General features: G+C 43.7%; 1 protein-coding gene across 1 annotated transcript in view; it reads left to right on the top strand.

Annotated features, from left to right (window-relative positions):
- The window catches only part of DTNB (dystrobrevin beta), a gene marked incomplete at both ends in the record, with an annotated part of 126,144 nt that overhangs the window by 74,300 nt on the left and 33,391 nt on the right, over positions 1–18,453 (top strand). Inside the window, 3 exons of the mRNA XM_079532659.1 lie at positions 8,912–8,997; positions 10,343–10,456; positions 14,366–14,462. Coding sequence (XP_079388785.1) covers positions 8,912–8,997; positions 10,343–10,456; positions 14,366–14,462 — 297 coding nt within the window. The remainder of the gene's footprint in view (positions 1–8,911; positions 8,998–10,342; positions 10,457–14,365; positions 14,463–18,453) is intronic.

The raw sequence follows: 18,453 nt of genomic DNA, 5'->3' as shown, positions 1-18,453 counted from the left end.
TTGACCTGGTTGACCACCACGAGTCAGGTCAAGGGAGACGAGAGAGTGCACAAATGTCATGTTTATGCATAGAGAAAGAGCCTGAAAGAAAGGAAGGGAAGCATTTGTATGTTTATAAGTATGCTAAGTCAGTGTCTTCATCATTTCATTACATATTGCTGGAAATTTGTGATGAATTGCTCTCACTCTGGCCAATGGTGGAAGAATTCTTACTTTTTTTTTTGGTCATACTAATGAAAACTGTGAAAACATGAAATGTATGAAAACATACTAACGAAAAGTGTGGCAATATGGGTCTGAAAGACCACAACCATTTAAAAATTTGTAGATCACCTCGACCTGTGTGTACTTCGTAGATCAAAAATGAGGCGGCTTCTTTGGATGTAAAGGAAACAACATTTAGAGCTTATGGAGACTTTTCAAAGTCCTTTGAAAAACTGCTCCTTCATTCCATCATTCCATCAATCCATTCTGTCATTCCCTACGTTATGTAGTAGAGTGATGACAAAGCACTGCTAGGGACTGAAGTCTGGAGGTGAAAGAAGAATGTAAGAATAATTGTATGGTGTTTCCTTTGTGCCCAGAGCTTAATAGCAAGGAACTTAACGTTCTTTACTGAGTCCAGTGTTTTGTTCACAGCCAAAAACTACTAAACAGCCAGAAGGGACATACTTTGCATTATTTGAAGAAATCAGATTTTTAGGTCTTCTTTCAAATGCTCTCTGCATCATGGCAGCTTCTGATCATTTCTTGCCGAAGGGAGATCTCCCTGGAGGAGCATCCTGGGGAAGGTTCATGGTGTGGGACATGGAATGGCTGAGATTTTCCATCCGCACTCTTTTCTTTTAAGATTCTTTTTATAACATCAAAGAAAAGAGATGGGAGCAACTAAGAGGCTGGGAAATAACGACAACCCCAGTCCGACAGCCATTCATTGATTTTACAGCTGCCAGCTTTACAGGCAGGATCCAGTAGGACACGCAGGCAAGGGACTGATGTTACACGTAGGGGAAAGAAGTAGTGTGACAGCTCAAAAATATCTCAGAAAAAGAGAAGACCTGCAGAATCCTTGTGAGCTGAAACTGCAGATTCTTAGTGATAAAAAAGAAGTTCTGACCCCTGATTACATTATAATAATGTAGGACAGGTAAGTAACAGTGGGAGGTTTCAGCTACCCACATAGAGACTAAATCAGAGTCTTTTCAGAGGGAAAGGCAAAAGTTCATTTGGGTGCAATAAATGGCATTTCCGTGAACAACTTGTTTCATAGTCTACAAAAAGAATCTGGGATTTGTTGCCGAGTGGTGCATCAGGATGAGCTCATGTGGTGTTGGCAGCGTCCGCTGGTCAGTAGGAGCAACCATCACACGTGTGGGTTTAGCAGCAGGAGGGAGCTCACCAAGCAAATCCAGGATGCAGATGCTCAGTTTCAACAAGGAGAGCTATGTAGAAATGAAACAATCAGAATAAAACCCTGAAATGAGCAGTCTGAAAAACAGGAAACCTATCAGATGTGTGAAAGCCATTCAGAATGCTCTAGTAGAAGCCCAGAGAAGCAGCAAAAAGAAAACAAAACCGTATAAGCAGTTCTTTTTCTGGGTTAATAAGAAAGCTAAGGGGATGTCCTAAGGTTGGCATTCAGGAAATGGAGAACTTGCCCAGATGAAAAGAACAAGAAGCCCATAAACGTGGCTGGTTAAATGTTAACCAGAAACTCAGAGACAGGAGGGGAACTGGAAGAGCACAATCCAAAGGTATCTGAAATCCATAGCAAAAAGATTTTCAGTACCATCAAAGGTTGGATACTGGCCAGTCAGCAGGGCTCTTTGAAGATCAAGATATTTCAGAGTAGTCAGGGATGGTAAGACCAAATCAAAGAGTTGTTTGTGTCAGTCTTTACTGCTGAATGTAAAATGTTCTCTATAGCAGATAACTATACCAGAGTAGTCAGAGGACAACACCAATCCAGCACCCATTCAGAAATCCAGTGAAAGAAACATAATCATTGGTCATGACAAAAAGCAAGAGGCAGAAGTTGCTAGAAGGAAACTCTAATGATGTATTTAAGAAAAGCATTTCACCACGATGATGGTCAGATCCTGGAAGAGGCTGTGCATTGGAGAAGTGGAATCTTATCCTTGGAGATTCTCAGAGCTCATCTGGAAGAAGTCTACAGCAACATGCCATGAATTGGACTAGAAACCTTCAGAGATCCTTCCTCGCCTGAATTTTTGTGTGAATGTGAATCTTAATGAAAGTGGGGAGTGGGACCAAAGTGCCATAAGGACGGACCAGTCTTGGTTCTGCTGGAAATACTGGCGATACACTGATGTGAACAAAAGTGTTCCTTGATGTCCTCTCCAGCCCTACGTCTCTGACATAATACTCTTTATTTTTCTGCATTGGCTGCTGGAAATTAAGAGGGCTCCAGATGCAGAGGCTGTTCATGCTGCAACAGCCTGAGGCACGGTTGCTTATTCTCCTCTTTGAAGTGGCTGACAGTGATCGCTTCTGGAAATCGTACAGTGGACAACGTGGTGATGGATCTGACCCAGTCCATCAGCTTCTGCTTTTTCTCAAATTAGATAAAATGTTAAAGCTGCCTTCTGCAGGCTAGTTACTATAATAAATGTCACTTGTAATATGAATACAAATACATTCCATTAATGTTTTTTAGGGGAACCATCTTTGCTTGAAGTCTTACTGGGCCAAAATAATTTGAGGCGGATCTCAGAGTTAATTCTTGAAATCCAAGTCTGTTTCTTCTTAGAGAAGAAAAATGAATGGGCAGAGAGGAGAATAAAGGAGAATGCATCATCTGTCACCCGATACATGTAATTTACTTACTAGTGCAGCAGAGGCTCATGGCATGCAACCAGTGCAATTACACCCCGGTAGGCATCAGTCCAGTCTGTGTTCACTCAGAAGAAGCTTTGACTGGGTTGCTCTTGTTTTCTTCAAGCCAGTCTGCAGAGGACAGATTCCTTTTTATTGAGTTCAAGTTGCTCAAGGCTACGCTTGGGCTTTCCAGTTCAGTCAAGCAGAGCGCGGTGCGTTAGAGGTAGACTGAGAAGGTGGAAAGCAAAAGGGAGAAAAGCAGAAGGTGACAAGGGGAATAAAGTGAAGAAATCAACAGGAAGAACAACAAACTTCACATAAATCTTCCAAGGTCAAGAGGGAGTTGGGGAAAGACTTTTTCCCAGAGGATGGTGGATATGGAGCAGCTGCCAGGACAGTGGGCACGGCTCCGTGCTGCCGGAGCTCAGGGAGCACTGGGACTTCACTCTTAGACATAGAGTTTGGGTTTGGATGGCGCTGTATGAGGACACAGTTGGGCTCGATGCTTCTTGGGGGATCACCAGCATGCTCCTGGCAGGGCTCTGCTGACCTCGCTACAGAGAAAAGCACGAGCTCCTAATAAGTAGGAGAAAATACTCAATTATGGATGAGTGGCTAACTAGGTTGAGTTATGTGGATGAGTTAGCAATAATTAGGTTCTTGCCCACGCTGCTCTTTTTTGAAAACAGTGTGTGGTTGCCTTCTTCTCTCAACATTAAGCGCTACTGAAAGCCTGTCATCATCTCATCTCATTAAAGCTCCTGTACCTACAACCTAAATAACGTTTGTAATATTCTCCTTAACTAATTCTTCTTTTTTCAGGCATTAGGTAATATTTTGTACATGTTTTTTAAATAAGTAACGAGCAAGTAAATCAGATTTGCTGTCATACATCTTTTCAGGTTAAATCTGCAGCTTCATTCTTGGATCTTCTGCGCACAGGAATCACATGAACAATTTTTTTGTTGTTTCTTCTTCTCTGCCTTGATTATAAAGAACACTGTGAGACTGCAGTGGTGAAGAGCTGAAATACTGCTCCAGTCTTCCATCAAACAGTGCAGTCCCTACAGCAGAGAAATGGGAAGCTGATGCCCACGGGAAGCTTTCGTGGGTTTTGACAGGTTCTTCCACATCCAGCTGATGGAGGAGTGCAACTGCTCACCAAACTGCCTTTTTTTGGAACTTGATTAAAAAGTGTAATTAAATCCTCTGCTTACACCCAAAAAAGTATACTGTAGTTCCTTATGGTGAATCCCAGTCCAGCTTAGAGATCTGGCGTGGCATCTCTCAAGCTTAATGCCCTGCCATAGAAAAACTGAAGCGCAGTACTGGGAGGTTTCACTGTTCCTGTACATGATATGAAGGATTCAGAGTACATTTTATATCCATCTTCTTACAGATTTCATTTCTGGGAGAGGATAGAGCTTGCCATTTGGGTGATCTCAGAACTTTCAAGGTTTCAGCATTCATACTGAGCACCAGAAAAGCAGAAAATAATGGCAATTGTACTTTCAGCCACATTAGAGAGTTTGCATAGCTTTGAAACTTTTTTTTGTTGAACATTTTCCTTTTAAAAATAGCAGTCTTCAGCTTGAAAAGCTTTGGCTTTGGTCTTGCCGCTGTTTGGTATGAAACAGGAGACCTGTGTTATGATTCAGTGTATCAAAAGACTTTTTACTTTTCAAGCCCCACCGTACTTCTGAGTCCTCTTACTCTGAATGAACTCTGCAGATTGTTTCTGCATGGATCTGCCATGCTGTATTGTTGCCTTAGCATCCTGTGTTCAGAAGTGGTGAGCCATGTCCAACGGGGCTTCTATGCCCTAATAGTTGGGGTTATCATCTTTGTGAGATTTTCACTCCTCACCGACAAGGAAAGCCACAAAGGACAAGTTTCCTTTCCTGTGCTCTGTAGAAATTCACTCACTGAAGAAAGCTGTCCAGGATGAAACCCAAACGGGTATCTGCACCTTTGGATGGGGGTGGCCGTGGTGGTGCGGGTCAGCAATTAGTCTTGATGATCTTGGAAGTCTTTTCCAACCTCGGTGATTCTGTGAGTGGGCACGGTGGGGATGGGTTGATGGCTGAACCTGGTGATCTTGGAAGTCTTTTCCAACCTTGGTGATTCCATGATACTGCGAGTGAATGGGCATGCTGGGAATAGCTTGAAGGTTGAACTTGGTGATCCTACAGATGAAACCTTTTCCAACCTTACAGATTTTGTGATTCTGTGATATCTCAGACTTTCAAATGATCTACTAATTAGGAAGCTTTCTCTCCCTGTGCTGTCTGCTGCTTTCAGAAGAGTGTCAGCATCCTGGGATTGCTGCAAAAGTTGAGCCAAGCTTCATTAAGCTGTTCACTCCCTTCCTTATGACACTGTATTTTTCTTTACGGGCTGCAGCAGCAGGATGCTTGCCTGTTACAGAGGAGATAGTTGCAAGTCTCGAGTAGGTTGTAAGACAGTTTGGAGGATTATTGATCAGTGATGACTCAAGGAAGGAATGACTCAAGGAAAGATTCAGACTGCTCATCCTGCAAGCAGAGTAACTGATAAGACATTTTCATTTCAGATATTTTCAATTCTTGAGCTACTGCTGGAAAAGTGACCCAGAAATGCAACCTGAACACAAATGCTACTTCCCACCATAGAAAGAAATGGGGAAAAAATAAATCAAAGATCATGGCTTTAATTAGTTCCTGGTTAATGATGTTGTCATAGTCAGGGATTTCTTCAGTTTCTGTGAAGTAATACGGTTTGCTGCACAGGTTTTTGGAGGTTTATAAATCAATCTGAAAGAGGAGCGGTAACAAGAATGATAAAGGAGAAAAAAGGAAAGGTGAAGAGAAAACCTCATCAAAGAGCCTGAGAAGTGATGGGAGCAGAAAAGTGTCTGGGAGTCAGGATTTTCTGGCTTGAAAAGATAAAGTTAGAAATGAATCAAAACAGGAGGGATAGGAAGTTGTTTATTCAAACTGTATCCATCAAGTTCACAAGCCTGAAAATAGAGAAAATAGTCTTATCTCTTTAGATTCGATAGAAGGATGAGTTATAGGATATCTGAGAGGGTTGCAGAGGAAGATTGACTTATTTTTAGGGAAAAAATGTTCTGAGGCATTCCTGTTTACAGCACCGCTCTGTTTTGGAGTAACAGGTATGCTCCATCTGTAGCTCAGTTCAGCTCTGGGCAGACATTTAGCCATGTAACTTAAAAAAAACACACAACGCATTGAAGTCCATTCCAGATAGAGAACATTGAGGCAATTTGTGCCAATCTGTAAAATTCATCTACTGATAAAACGATTTTCCTGAATCCTAACTTAATTATTCCTTGCTTGGTTTGCATTCTCTTGCCTCAGGGGACATCAAGAATAATATATGGCTTTCTCTTGGCAGTAAGCATTGTGTATTTCAGATTTTTTATGTTGTCTCCTCTTATTCGTTTATTCTCTTCTGTCTTTCAGACCTTGCATATTGTCTTCGACTGTCTCTGGTGATGGGGCATCTGCCACATCTCTGGGCAACCCGATCCAGTGCTGTGCTTAATCCTTTTGCCCCCCAAAAGTAGTGATAGTGGGGGTTGTCATCACCAGCGCAGACCTTGTATTTGGCTTTGTTGAACCTCATGAGGTCTTCCTGGGCAAACTGTTCAGCCTGTCTAGGTCTCGCTGTATAGCATCCTGTCCCTTGGGTTTGTCAGCTGCACCCCACAGCTTGGTGTCATCCGTAAACTGCTGAGGATGCACAAAATCCCACTGTTGATGTCATTGATGAGGACATCAAAGAGCACCAGTCCCAGTACTGACCCCCGAGGGGCACCACTCATCACTGATCTCTATCTGGGCATGAAGCCATTGAATGCTGTTCTCTGGGAACGATCTCACAGCCAGTTCCTCATCCATTGAACAGTCTACCCATCGAATCCACGTCTTCCTAATTTGGAGAGCAGGATGCTGTGGGGTACCGTGTCAAAGGTCTCACTGAAGTCCAGACAGGTGATGTCAGCAGCTCTTTCCTTTTCCACTGGCGCAGTGACACCATCATAAAAGGCCACTATAGGTTGGTCAACCAGGACTTTCCCTCGGTGAAGTCATGCTGATTCTCCTGTAGCAACTCCCTGTCTTCCATGTGCCTTAGCACAGCTCCAGAAGCATCTGCTCCATTATCTGGCCCAGCACAGAGGTGACGCTGGCAGTTCAGTAGTTCCCTGCATCACCCTTTCTGCCTGTCTTAGACATGGATGTGACGTTGCCTTTTCTCCAGTCATCAGGGGCTTCACCTGCCTGCTGTGACTTTTCAGATATTGTTGAGAGTGGCTTGGTGACTACATCAGCCAATTCTCTCAGGACTCTGTGGCTCTGCAAAAATGTGACATTACTGACTCTGTCTGGTTTGCAAACCACTCGTATTTGCAGGTCCTTTTTTTGCAAAACTACTGCCTTCAGGTGTCAATGCAGTTGACATGATTAAAGTAAATACGAGCAGTTGCTTTCTACTTAATAGAATGCAGCCTGTTTTTTTCCAACCATTTCTAGAATTTCTCACATAATTTGGTATTTTAGTCTTGTCCTCAAGAGTACTGTCTGCTTGTCACAGTGAGGTACAGTCTGCAGATCTGAAGCAACCGCTGTACGGAATTCAAGAGTAAAGGGAATGTCAGCAGCATTGAAGTGAGAGTGCAGGATGTTAATGGTTTCTCTCCTATAGATAGGATTTGATTGTCACGGTGTAAGGAAAGTAACTTTAACATGATTTATTCTTATAAACTCTACATTAACTGTCTCAGCAATAAAAACATAAAACCAGCGAGTGGGATACTTAGATTTAGTGGGAATGGTAACAAGTTAAGGGTTGGGTTTGATGATCTTAGAGTTCTCTTCCAACTTTAACAATTCTATGAATCTATGATTCCCTCTCAGAAGGTCATTTTGAATCTCAACAGCTCTGCACTTTGGAGTTACCTTTAAACTTTGAATTGACCCTAGGAAAGCATTGAGGAAAACAAGAAAGCAGAATATCCACTGTGAGGTTTCCAAATGACTTTTCAACATCCGATGATGAAGCGAGCAGCATGGCCTTAGTTCCTCCGCAGTGCTGACTTTTCTCCTGAGGACTTGAGCACTTCAGGTCATGAGGGTGATTTCAGGCTTCGTACAGGATTCCTGAAGAAAAAGGTTGAGGATGGAATTGTTTAATTATAGGCAGCCTCCTAGTTTGCAGCAGAGCCAAGTGCTTCAGGGGAAGGCCAAGAGGCTGCAAATGGAGCAGACCTATGCTTGTCTTGATGGCAGGAGGAGATGAAGAGACCTTGGGCATCAGCTTTGAAACTGTTTGAGGAGTGTCTCTCCCTTTTGTCCTGGTTCAATCACTGTCCTCCCTTTCATTCCTCAGGAGCAGAGGTTGATACCCATCTCTTCCGTCCATCTGCTGTGTATTTACAGTGATGGAAGCCATCTCCAAGTTCTCCCAATGAGAATCTTTTGTGTGTGATGACCAGGACAGCTCTGAGTCATATGAGACCACCTAAGCAGATGTTCAAGAACCATAGGGATGTGGCACTGAGGGGCATGGGTCAGTGGGCATGGTGGGGATGGGTTAGGGTTGAATTTGGTGTTCTCAGAGGTCTTTTCCAACTTGAATGATTCTGGGATTCAGAGCATCTGGCTTCTTCATCTCACAGCCCATCTGCCAGTAGGTTCTCCCAGAAACCACAGATTCCTCTTTAAATGCCCAGTACTTTTCTCAGTGGTGCTGATAGCTGCTGATGAAAAGTGTGCTGAGCATACAGAGACAGTGAAGCTAGAGAATCACTAAAGATAAAGGCACTGAAAGACTTAATTTAACCGCAGTATCACCTCTGAGATGATGAATTGGAAGAAGGGGAGAAGTGGAACCTAAGGAAAGCACCAAAAGCACCATGGTCAAATGTTCCTTCCCAGCATAGCTTTGCATCAGGGCTGTTGGTATTGCACTGTGTCAGTCAGGAAATATGGGACTGGATCCAAACAGTGTCATATGTGGTTAGCAGGTAACGAGTGCTGTGGCTGATTTGCCTTTGTTCTCCATCCACCAGCCTCGCCCACCCACAGACCTGGGTTTCAACTTCGATGCCAACAAACAGCAAAGACAGCTGATAGCAGAGCTGGAAAACAAAAACAGGTAAAAACCAAGCTTTGATTGGTGGTGTTTTAGAAACAGCATTTGGGTTTTTGCTTTGTAGTGTTTAACCTTTTGTATTTTATCAACCAGATTGTTTTCCTACATCTTTTGTTGGAAGGCGCAGCTGCCTCATTAACCAGTGAGCTCAATGCTGATGCAGCTGCAGTGCCTTTATTCCCTGGGAAGCAAGTTGTTCTTCTGAACTGATCTTAAATAATCCCCTTAAACTCATCAGTACTGATTACCAGAAGCTCTGTATTGCTGCACTCCAGCCCAGCATACCCCATGGCTGGATAACTTGATGTGGCAGCAGGATAACCAACCAGGTTATGCTCCAGTGGTGGAGCAGGTAGGGTGGATGCATATAACTTGAGAGGAATGAGGATTTGGTTTATGTATTTTGTTTTCCCTGGAAGACAGGAGAATCCAGGACAGGCTGCCCAGGGAAGTGGTGTAGTCACCATCCCTGTGTTTGAGATGTGGACATGTGGCACTGAGGGACGTGGGCAGTGGGCGTGGGGTGGGTTGGAGTTGGACCTGGGGATCTGAGAGGTCTTTTCCAACCTGAATGGCTCCATGATCTGAGAAAACTAGGAGGTCTGGAAAATGAGGAGATGGGCCGTAGGTGGTTTCCTCCTCTTGTTCCAGAGGGATCATTAAGAACAGATAACCCTATTTTTACTGTAATACTGCATTTGCTCTTCCTTGCTTCTTCAGCACCCCTGTTTTGGGTTCATGTTTCTCTGCCTGAGAGAAACCAAAAGGGCACTGTTCTAAAAAGCAAGCTGCTCAGCAGCTGCAGACTGTGTTGGGTCCCAGTGCCATGTTGGCCTCATAGCTGTGATCAGACGACCCTGTCCACGGTCTTGGGAGCTGCCAGTGAATGTAATAGGGTTCATTTAGAGGAGGCCTGGTCCTGGAGGGTTGGTAAGAAGCAAATGCTGTACTTTCAAGAGAGCCTGCAGGTATTTGAAATTATTCACCAAGATCCCCGATAAGGGAGATCTCAATCAGTGATGTTAAGGTGCTGTGTAAGGAGAGCAGCTTGGCTGCCTCTTACAGCCATTCAACTTGAAGGGTTTTGAAGAGTCATTGCCAGCGTACAGCACACAAGCAATTTCCTACTTCTTATAACTTAAGTAGTAAATTTTCAATGTGCATTACAGCAATTCATAAGACTATTCTAATATACCTGTCCTGGATTCAGATCTGTGCCAGTCATACGTGAGCAAAATTGCTGTGCTTAGACTGAAGAGTGATGGCAAGAGTGCTTGAAGGGCTATAGCAGTGTTTTAAGAGCTGTGTAGAGGGTCACTCTTCCCCTGTAATCTTTTCATTTGTCTAGAGAGATACTGCAGGAAATCCAGCGTCTGAGACTGGAGCACGAGCAAGCCTCACAGCCCACGCCGGAGAAAGCCCAGCAGAACCCAACGCTACTGGCTGAGCTTCGGCTCCTGCGGTAATAGAAATGGCTGCAAGGTGGTGTGCGCTTGGCTGACTGGTCTGCTCTGTGGCACAGGTGGTGGCACAGATTGCTGACTCGTATCAGGACGTCAGAAGGCAGGTGGTGGAGTCATCGTCAGCACCAGCATTCAGGAGACGTGGGGATGTGGCACTGAGGGACGTGGGCAGTGGGCAGCGTGGGGGTGGGTTGGGCTTGGGGATCTTGGAGGTCTTTTCCGACCTGAATGATTCTGTGATTCCATAATATCAGCATGATTTTGGTAACCTCAAAGCTTTGCTTTGAGCTGCTGAGTTCCAAAGAGTGACAGCGTATTGCGATTTTCCCTTTTAGAAATGGATTTATAAGGAAATGGAAACGTCTCTGAACACAAGTTCTCTTTGTACAGTTCAGAAAACTGTTTACAAAGAAGAATAACTGAGAAGAAAAATGGTATTAACTGCTTATTATGTGCTGCTCAAAAGGGTTGAGTTGAAGATGAATGTGAGATTAATCAGTGAAACTCTGAAAGTTCCTGCCTACAAATATTCAGACATACACCCACAGTTGGTGAACAATCTTCTAAGCTTCTTTAAGTTCACATTTTTAAGTGACAGGGAGAAATTGACGGTATTTATAGAATAAAGTGTTTCATAGTTTGGGTAGTCACAAGGGTGTTCTCTAGCTGTATTTCATTTCATCTACAAGTTAATTCAGAGCCGAACCTTCAAAAATTGTGTTCGTAATCTAAAGTAGGTTCTAAAATCCAAGCTCCTGGCAGCAACAGCTCTTTGAAAACTACACTGTATTCCATTTGCTGGTTTGGGGGGGGTTTTTTCTGTCCATTTATGAAGTGGCACAATTGTAGGTTTTCCATAAAGTGTAACGCTTTTGGAATTGAGCCTGCAAGACAGTTTCTGCATGGTATACTCTAGTCCTTTGCTGGCAAACATAAATATTTCAGCTTCCTTTGTTAGTTTTTCATACAGATCCTGCTCTATTTTAGTACTTTTCATATCTCATATCTTGCTGATATCTCACATCTTGCTGATATTTTCATCCTCTTACCTATTGACAGCAGCACAGATATTTTTCAGCTTCATGTGCTTCATGTAGGTATGTACATATTTTTTAAATGCTTAAGAACTGGAGAGGATGCAGAAGATGTCAACAGACATTAAGCAAGAGCTGCAGAAAGGGATACTGTGAGGCAGCTTGGTGTGTGTTTGCTCCAGCAGAGAAAGATGCAATAAGGACCAAGAGCTTAAACAGGAAACAAGGCACATTCAGACCACAATAAAAGCACGTGTTTTCTGAAGTGAGGCAATAATCACAAGAGCAGTGAGTTTTTCTGTAGGTGTTCTTCAAAAATAAAGCTAACTGGGAGGAATTTGAGCTGTATTTTGTTAGCAGAGAAACCTGAATGGTCATTGCAGTCACTTCTGGCTTTCAAGTTCGTGAACGCAATCGTCGCGTAGGAGATACACTAAAGGACAGAAGGGTGACTGCACAGAAAAATGCATGCACAAACGGCCAAGAGCCATCCTGATTTTCAGTCTGGCCTTCTGCATCACATGACATAAGAATTTTTTCCCTGTTGTGCTCCTGCCAGACCCTCCCTGATGGCTGAATCATCCATGTCAGACACTCAAGTTTTTATTTTAGAATAATAGAATCATTAATGTGGGAAAAAACCTCTAAGATCACCAAGTCCAACCCCAACCCTTCCCACCATGCCCACTGCCCACGTCCTTCTGTGCCATATTTACCCTTTTAGAGATGAAGGAGATACTATTTCCCTTGATACCTTAATGTGATTTCTAGTTGGTGTCTGTGCTCTGTCTGTGCTCAGAGGACTAAAAGTCTGTGTGTTATTTCTGACCTTCCCACGCCCAGTGCTGTTTCCAAACCTTATGTCTCCTTTTCTGGCTGACCTTGCCCCTGATTTCATCGAAGCACGCGTTACCAAATTATCTCAACTGCTGTGTAGAATTTAGGCTACAAAAGCACAAAAACGTTAATCAGTGGAAAATCAACTTGTCCCAGGTTGAAGAATCTGCAGACAGCACAGCCCGTAGGCATGAGTCAGCTCTACCACATTGTTGGCAAATGTAACCTTGGATGAGTGCCCTGATGTTCTTTGTTTCTTCTGCTTACGAATGCTCAGGATGCTGATTTATACACAGGTGCCATGACCAGTTTGTTCCAGGCATGAGCCTCAGGCTGCATCTCTCCATTTATGTCCCTGGGGGCTGTCATTTTTGTTTTATATCACTGAACGTCTTTTGTCATTGATAAGCAGTTCCTCTTCTTTCTTCACCAAAAGCCATCGAAAAAGAGAACAGATAATGTCAGCTGAAGTCAGATGGACACATGGGTGTTGATTCTTAATTAACAGCTGCATTGAGAGAGCCGTACATATTCAATATGCTGATTTTTACAGTATTTGTGGAGTCATAGAATGGCTTGAATTGGAAAGGACCTCTAAAGGCCCTTTGCACCCACTCTCCTGCAGAGAACAGGGACACCCACAGCTCCATCAGGTGCTCATATTCCAGGTGACGATGAATGTACCATCACAGCACAGTTGGACTCGATGATCCTTATGGGGCCCCTCCAACTTGGGGTATTCTGCCATCTCCTTATTGCCTTCTTTTTGTGACAGGTGTGGGCACTTAGTAACCACGTTCTCCAAAATGTACATTTTTAAAATGCCTGAAATAGCAAATACTTCATAGTTTTCTGTATTTTTAAGAACCAGTATAGAAAGAATTCTATAAGGTGACCTGAACAGTTTTCTGGCTGGGGTGAGTGCTTGCTGTATGACACAGCCACCATAACAAAAGCTTGCTGCACTCACTGGATTGATGCAGTCTGAGTTCCAGATTCTGATGTCCGATCGGTTTATTGGAATTCCCAGAATGCTGTATCCATTGCGCACTGTGGAAGAACACAGGCACCATCCACAAATTCGGTCTGCAGTACGTGGTGCCTTTAACTCTGGAGTGAGACGTTATGGTATTCACAAAAATAACCGTGAGTGAATGGAGAAGCCGTGCCCATCTGTTTTTCCTTACTGTTATTTATTAATACCTATGGCTGTGATTTGTGGGGTCCGGCATTTCTTAAATCGTATCAGAGAATGAACTTCTGACACGTGTTGACAGTTTGTCTTTGAATTTCCCTTTATATTAGCCACTATTTTTTTACGTATAAAGCAGAACCATATGGCCACGTTTCCTTACATCTCCCCCAGATAGGCATCTGCAGAAGTGCAGTGGTTTTTTGATGCCAAGGAAAGGGAAAGACACTTATTGCCTCCTATTCTTCTCCATGGGTTTTGGGCTCTGCATGTGACATTGCTGGGCAGAAATAGCTCTGCCGAGCCTCCATCCAGAGAGGTGATAGATCCAAACATCTGCAGCCTTTTCTGCTCTTCTCTGCTCTTTTCCTTTCTTTCTTTCCTCCCATAGCTCATTCTGAAGGCTCTGCAGGACGCCTGGCTCTGATGTGCAGAGTGTTCTGAAAAGGAAGTTGGCTTTTTTTCTCAAAATACAGCCCTCTGAAAAGAAAAAAATATCACAGAATCACCAAGGTTGGAAAAGACCTTCAAGATCATCCAGTCCAACCATCCACCTATCACCAATAGTACTCACTAAACCATGTCCCTCAACACAAAATCCAAATGTGCAAACACAAAATAAATAAAAAGTCTTCCTACTGCCAAGATGCTAACTGTAGATTTGTAGAGTATAAGTGGAGAGACTGTTATGGATAGGATTTGTGGCTGTTGTACAGTGTTTTGCTGTATGTTTATGAATTGAAAGCAGAAGGGAGTGACAAAAAGAAGAGATTATATCTGTGAATTTCCTGAATTTCTAAATACTCAGAGTTTCTTTTCTGAATTCTCTCCCGTCACCTGAACAGGCAGAGAAAGGATGAGCTGGAACAGAGGATGTCTGCGCTTCAGGAAAGCAGAAGGGAACTGATGGTGCAGCTCGAAGGGCTGATGAAGCTACTCAAAGTAAGGCACTGGGAGTCGGAAATGCAGTGCGTCCTCTCCACAGTCTGGGGTTCCCTGTTCTGACACTCCTGCACTGCTGTCTTACCTTTATAAAACCTTTATAAGGAATAGAAGGAGTTTGCAAAAAGTCGTTTCGTTGTGGGCTCCGCACGTGGGTGCAGATGGTCAGTGATATTTCAGATTCATATGCTGCTTTGGGGGTTAAAATGCCAAGAGCATTGGAAGGTTTTGGAGAAGTGTTAGATTTGGTAACAATCTGCACGGTGTTGTGGGTGACATTTCCATTCTCCTGAGCGTAATTGGAAAATACATTATATACAGAGCAGCTGTATAGCAGCTCCTCTTGGCAAAGCATGGCAGTGTGTTTCACAAAGCAGTAGTGCACCAACCCAGTGTTGGTTGGGTCTCTCTGTTTCATCACTCGGTGGTGTGCTAATCTACAGCATACGTTATTCTTTGGATTTCTGATTATTCTTTTCAGAGCCTACTGCTAGAGCTAAGCTCACAGTTCATCACCAGACTCTGAAATATTGTTGTGCATTTCTTCTTTGCATTCTTCAAACTGGACACGGGTCTCATTCTATAAAACGAATGGGAAAACACTGTCCTCACTCGAAGTGTTTTTGATCTAAGAGATACAGTATGCAATGGGAGAAATGGGACAGGGATGAGGAAGAGCTTCCCCAGGAGGATGCTGGGGAACCCTGAGGGGCTGTGCCAGCTCCATGCTTGGAGGTTTCTGAAACCCAACTGGACAGGGCCCTAAGCAACCTGCCTGGGATGAAGTTGATTCTGTCCTGGGAGGAGATTGGACCGGAGACCTCCTGAGGTCCCCTCCAACCTGAGTTATCCCAAGAGCCCGTGGCCATTTTGTCATTACTTGGTTTTACGTGTTGCGTTACGGTGGGACTTGATGATCTTAGAGGTCTTTTCCAACCTTAATGATTCCATGATTCCATAGGGTTCTCCCTCCATTAAATGAAGGAGTTCTTGGTGTCCCTGGTTTTTCCCTTTGCAGATATGTCACTGGTGGCCCTTTTCAATCTTTTCTCTGAAATCTGTAGTTGTCCCATTCTCGCTGCACTTGATGTGCCTTGTTTGTTGTGAGCAGTGCTACCTGGTTAATGGGGTGTCACCAGTAAGTTCCCTCATAGTGAGATACATTGCATCTGTGCAGCTCCTTTAGAAGTCAAACTTGTAACGCGATCCAAACAACAAAATCAGATTTATTTGGCAAGACCTATTTTCTGTGAAGCCATGAAGCTTCATATGTTGCTTACGACTCGAGCCTTGTATCAGCACCTCAGTGAATTAATGACGGGGCAAGATGTTTGCATTTAATGAGTTGCCTTGTCTTCCTTTTTGAGTATCACTACTACAGCACATCCCAATCCTTGGTATTCTGGAGTCTGTTAAAGATTACCTTGGCTGGACAAGATAACCACTCATGTAATTACAGCCTTGTTGATCTAAAAACACCAGCAGATCCTCTTTAACACCTTTTCTCAGTATTGGTGGAAAGCTTTTCTCTGACTCCCAGGGGGAGGCACTTTATCCTCCTGTTACTCAAACACAGAGAAGAAACAGTAATTCCTGCTCCTATACTAAAAATGTTACCATCTTTGCTATCAAGAAGCAGTGCACACCACCTCTGGTATGTGTTCATTTCAAAGTCTCCTTTTTGGTGGTTTTAGCCCTGTCAGACATGAATTTTTAGTTCAAGTTTTATCTTCTCTTGTCATTTGGCGCACTTAAAAGTTTTCATTTATAATTTAGATCAGCTGTTAAGCTTTTATGTTTTTTCCATTTTCTTATACAGTATTTTCTGCATTTTTAATGCTGCCTTCAGTTCACCATTTAGAGTTGGATTGATCTTAACTTTGGTTATTTGAATGTCTGGTATCCCAGCTCCCTCTGTAAAAGGGAAGGGAGGAAAGGCATTGTTGTTCTCTGTGGGTTCATCTGGTTTTTTCCATTAAATACAGAGGAGACAAGGTGATTAGCTGATATTGGGCATCTTTGTTTTCACTGGGTGCTGTTAGTTACAATGAAAAGGGTGAGTTTTCACTCTACCCTGGTGATTTCTCCAGCATTATTTGTCACAGAATTCCTTTACGCCTTTTCTGATTTTTTTTTGCTCTCTGCCATTTTGTTCATTCTCACTTATGACCTCTATACACTGAAAATTGACTCAATATAATGCTCAGAATGGGCCAGCTGTTAACCCACCCCACCATGCTCCCTGCCCACATCTCTCAGTGCCACATCTCCACATTCTTCACATTGAACACCTCCAGGTTTGGTGACCCCACCACCTCGCTGGGCAGCTGTGCCACTGCAGCACTGCTCTTTATGAGATGAAATATTTCCTAATATCCAACCTGAAATCCATCTTCCCACACTGCGCTTCAGGTTGCTCTTCACACAGAGCTCCACATCTCTCCTTGTTCTTCTGCCTACAGAAGAACAGACGGTGACTTGGCATCATCGGAAGGACTTGATTCCACCATGGTGGGGATGTATTGGAGGATTGTCCAGTACATGCTCTGGTTGCACTCAGCTCTTCTCTAAATGCTGGCAGTGGTATTTTGCTGCACTGTCCAATGCGTCTTGAAGCTCACTGTGAGTTCCTTAGGGCAAGGTTGTGTTCCTCAAATTGACACTCATCACCAGATGACCACCAAGCTCCATCCAGATGTCAACCAGCACCAGTTTCATAGATTCATAGAGTATCCAAGTTGGGTATTAGGAAAAATTTCTTATCTCAAAGAACGTTCGGGCATTGGAGCAAGCTGCCAAGGGAGGTGTTCAAGAAAAGGGTGGATGTGGCACTGAGGGGCATGGTCAGTGAGCGTGGTGGGAATGGGTTGGGATTGGGCTTGGTGATCTTGGAGGTCTTTTCTAACCTCAGTGATTCTGTGAATACGTGATTCTGTGATTCTACCCCAAATTGAAAGGGACCCATAAGGATCATCGAGTCCAACTCTTCAGCAGCCTGCCTGCCTCTCATCTGCCCGCAGTGCCCTCAGCTGCCCTGTTCAAATCATTTTTCTCTTCTTTTCCTCATCCAGGCTATTGGCTTAGCTGTCCATTTTTATCCTGAAGTCTCACGTAATCACCTAGTGCCATTAGCCTGCACTCTTGTAATAAGCAGTCAGTGGTGATGATTGTCTGCCTTCTTGCAGGGTTTTTGCCTTAAGCTAGGAGGATGTTCAGCAGACAGATCCCATTTCACTTTTTTCTATTTCCTCAATGGTAATTTCCTCACTGGCTGATTTGATGATTTATCTTACAAATGCTTGGTTCTTCTTGCAGAGCACTGCAACTTCTTGAGAAGTTTTTTTGTGTGGCTTTTTTTTTTTTTCCCCACATCTGTAGTTAATGCTGAAGCCTCATTTTTCAAACTAACAACTTTTTTTTTTGTAGAGTGGAGGTTGTTTAAGATCTTTTCCCTGTCCTGGCTCACCATCTGGTCCTGTGAGTCCTTGCGCCGGGAGAAGGAAAAACTGGAAATGTGGGAGCAAGGGAAGGGCACCAGCAGCTGGTGGGGCTCATGGCTCACGGGCACCACGTTCTGCTGCATCAGTACTTAAATGTGCACCTGAATCCCAAACCTTGGGAGAAAAAACAAAAGTATCTACTCAGAAATGAGGGATTATGTGGGAGGGATTATTACGTTACCAGACATCTCTGCAGTGCCCTCAGGAACACGTCACTCTTTTTTGGGGTAGTGGTTGGTGAGAAGAACCCAATCTGAATTTGAGGTCAGGCTCTGGGTGGTCAGGGCATAAATGAGAGAAGGGGGATACAGGGATCCCAGCCTTTCAAGGTCAGAAGCAACTTCTATTCCATTCATTTTAATTGCATGAACTGCTTTCTTGAGAGATGCACTGGGGAGCAGTCCTGCTGCTCTCTGCACTTTGTGCAAAGCCACCACTGGGGAGAATGCATGCTGTTATCTTCAAAAAAAAACTGGAAATGCTGATTCTGC

The sequence above is a fragment of the Tetrao urogallus genome (genome assembly GCF_951394365.1).
Source record: "Tetrao urogallus genome assembly, chromosome: 2".
Classification (NCBI taxonomy): Eukaryota; Metazoa; Chordata; class Aves; order Galliformes; family Phasianidae; genus Tetrao; species Tetrao urogallus.
This window is presented reverse-complemented; position numbering and strand designations above follow the sequence as displayed.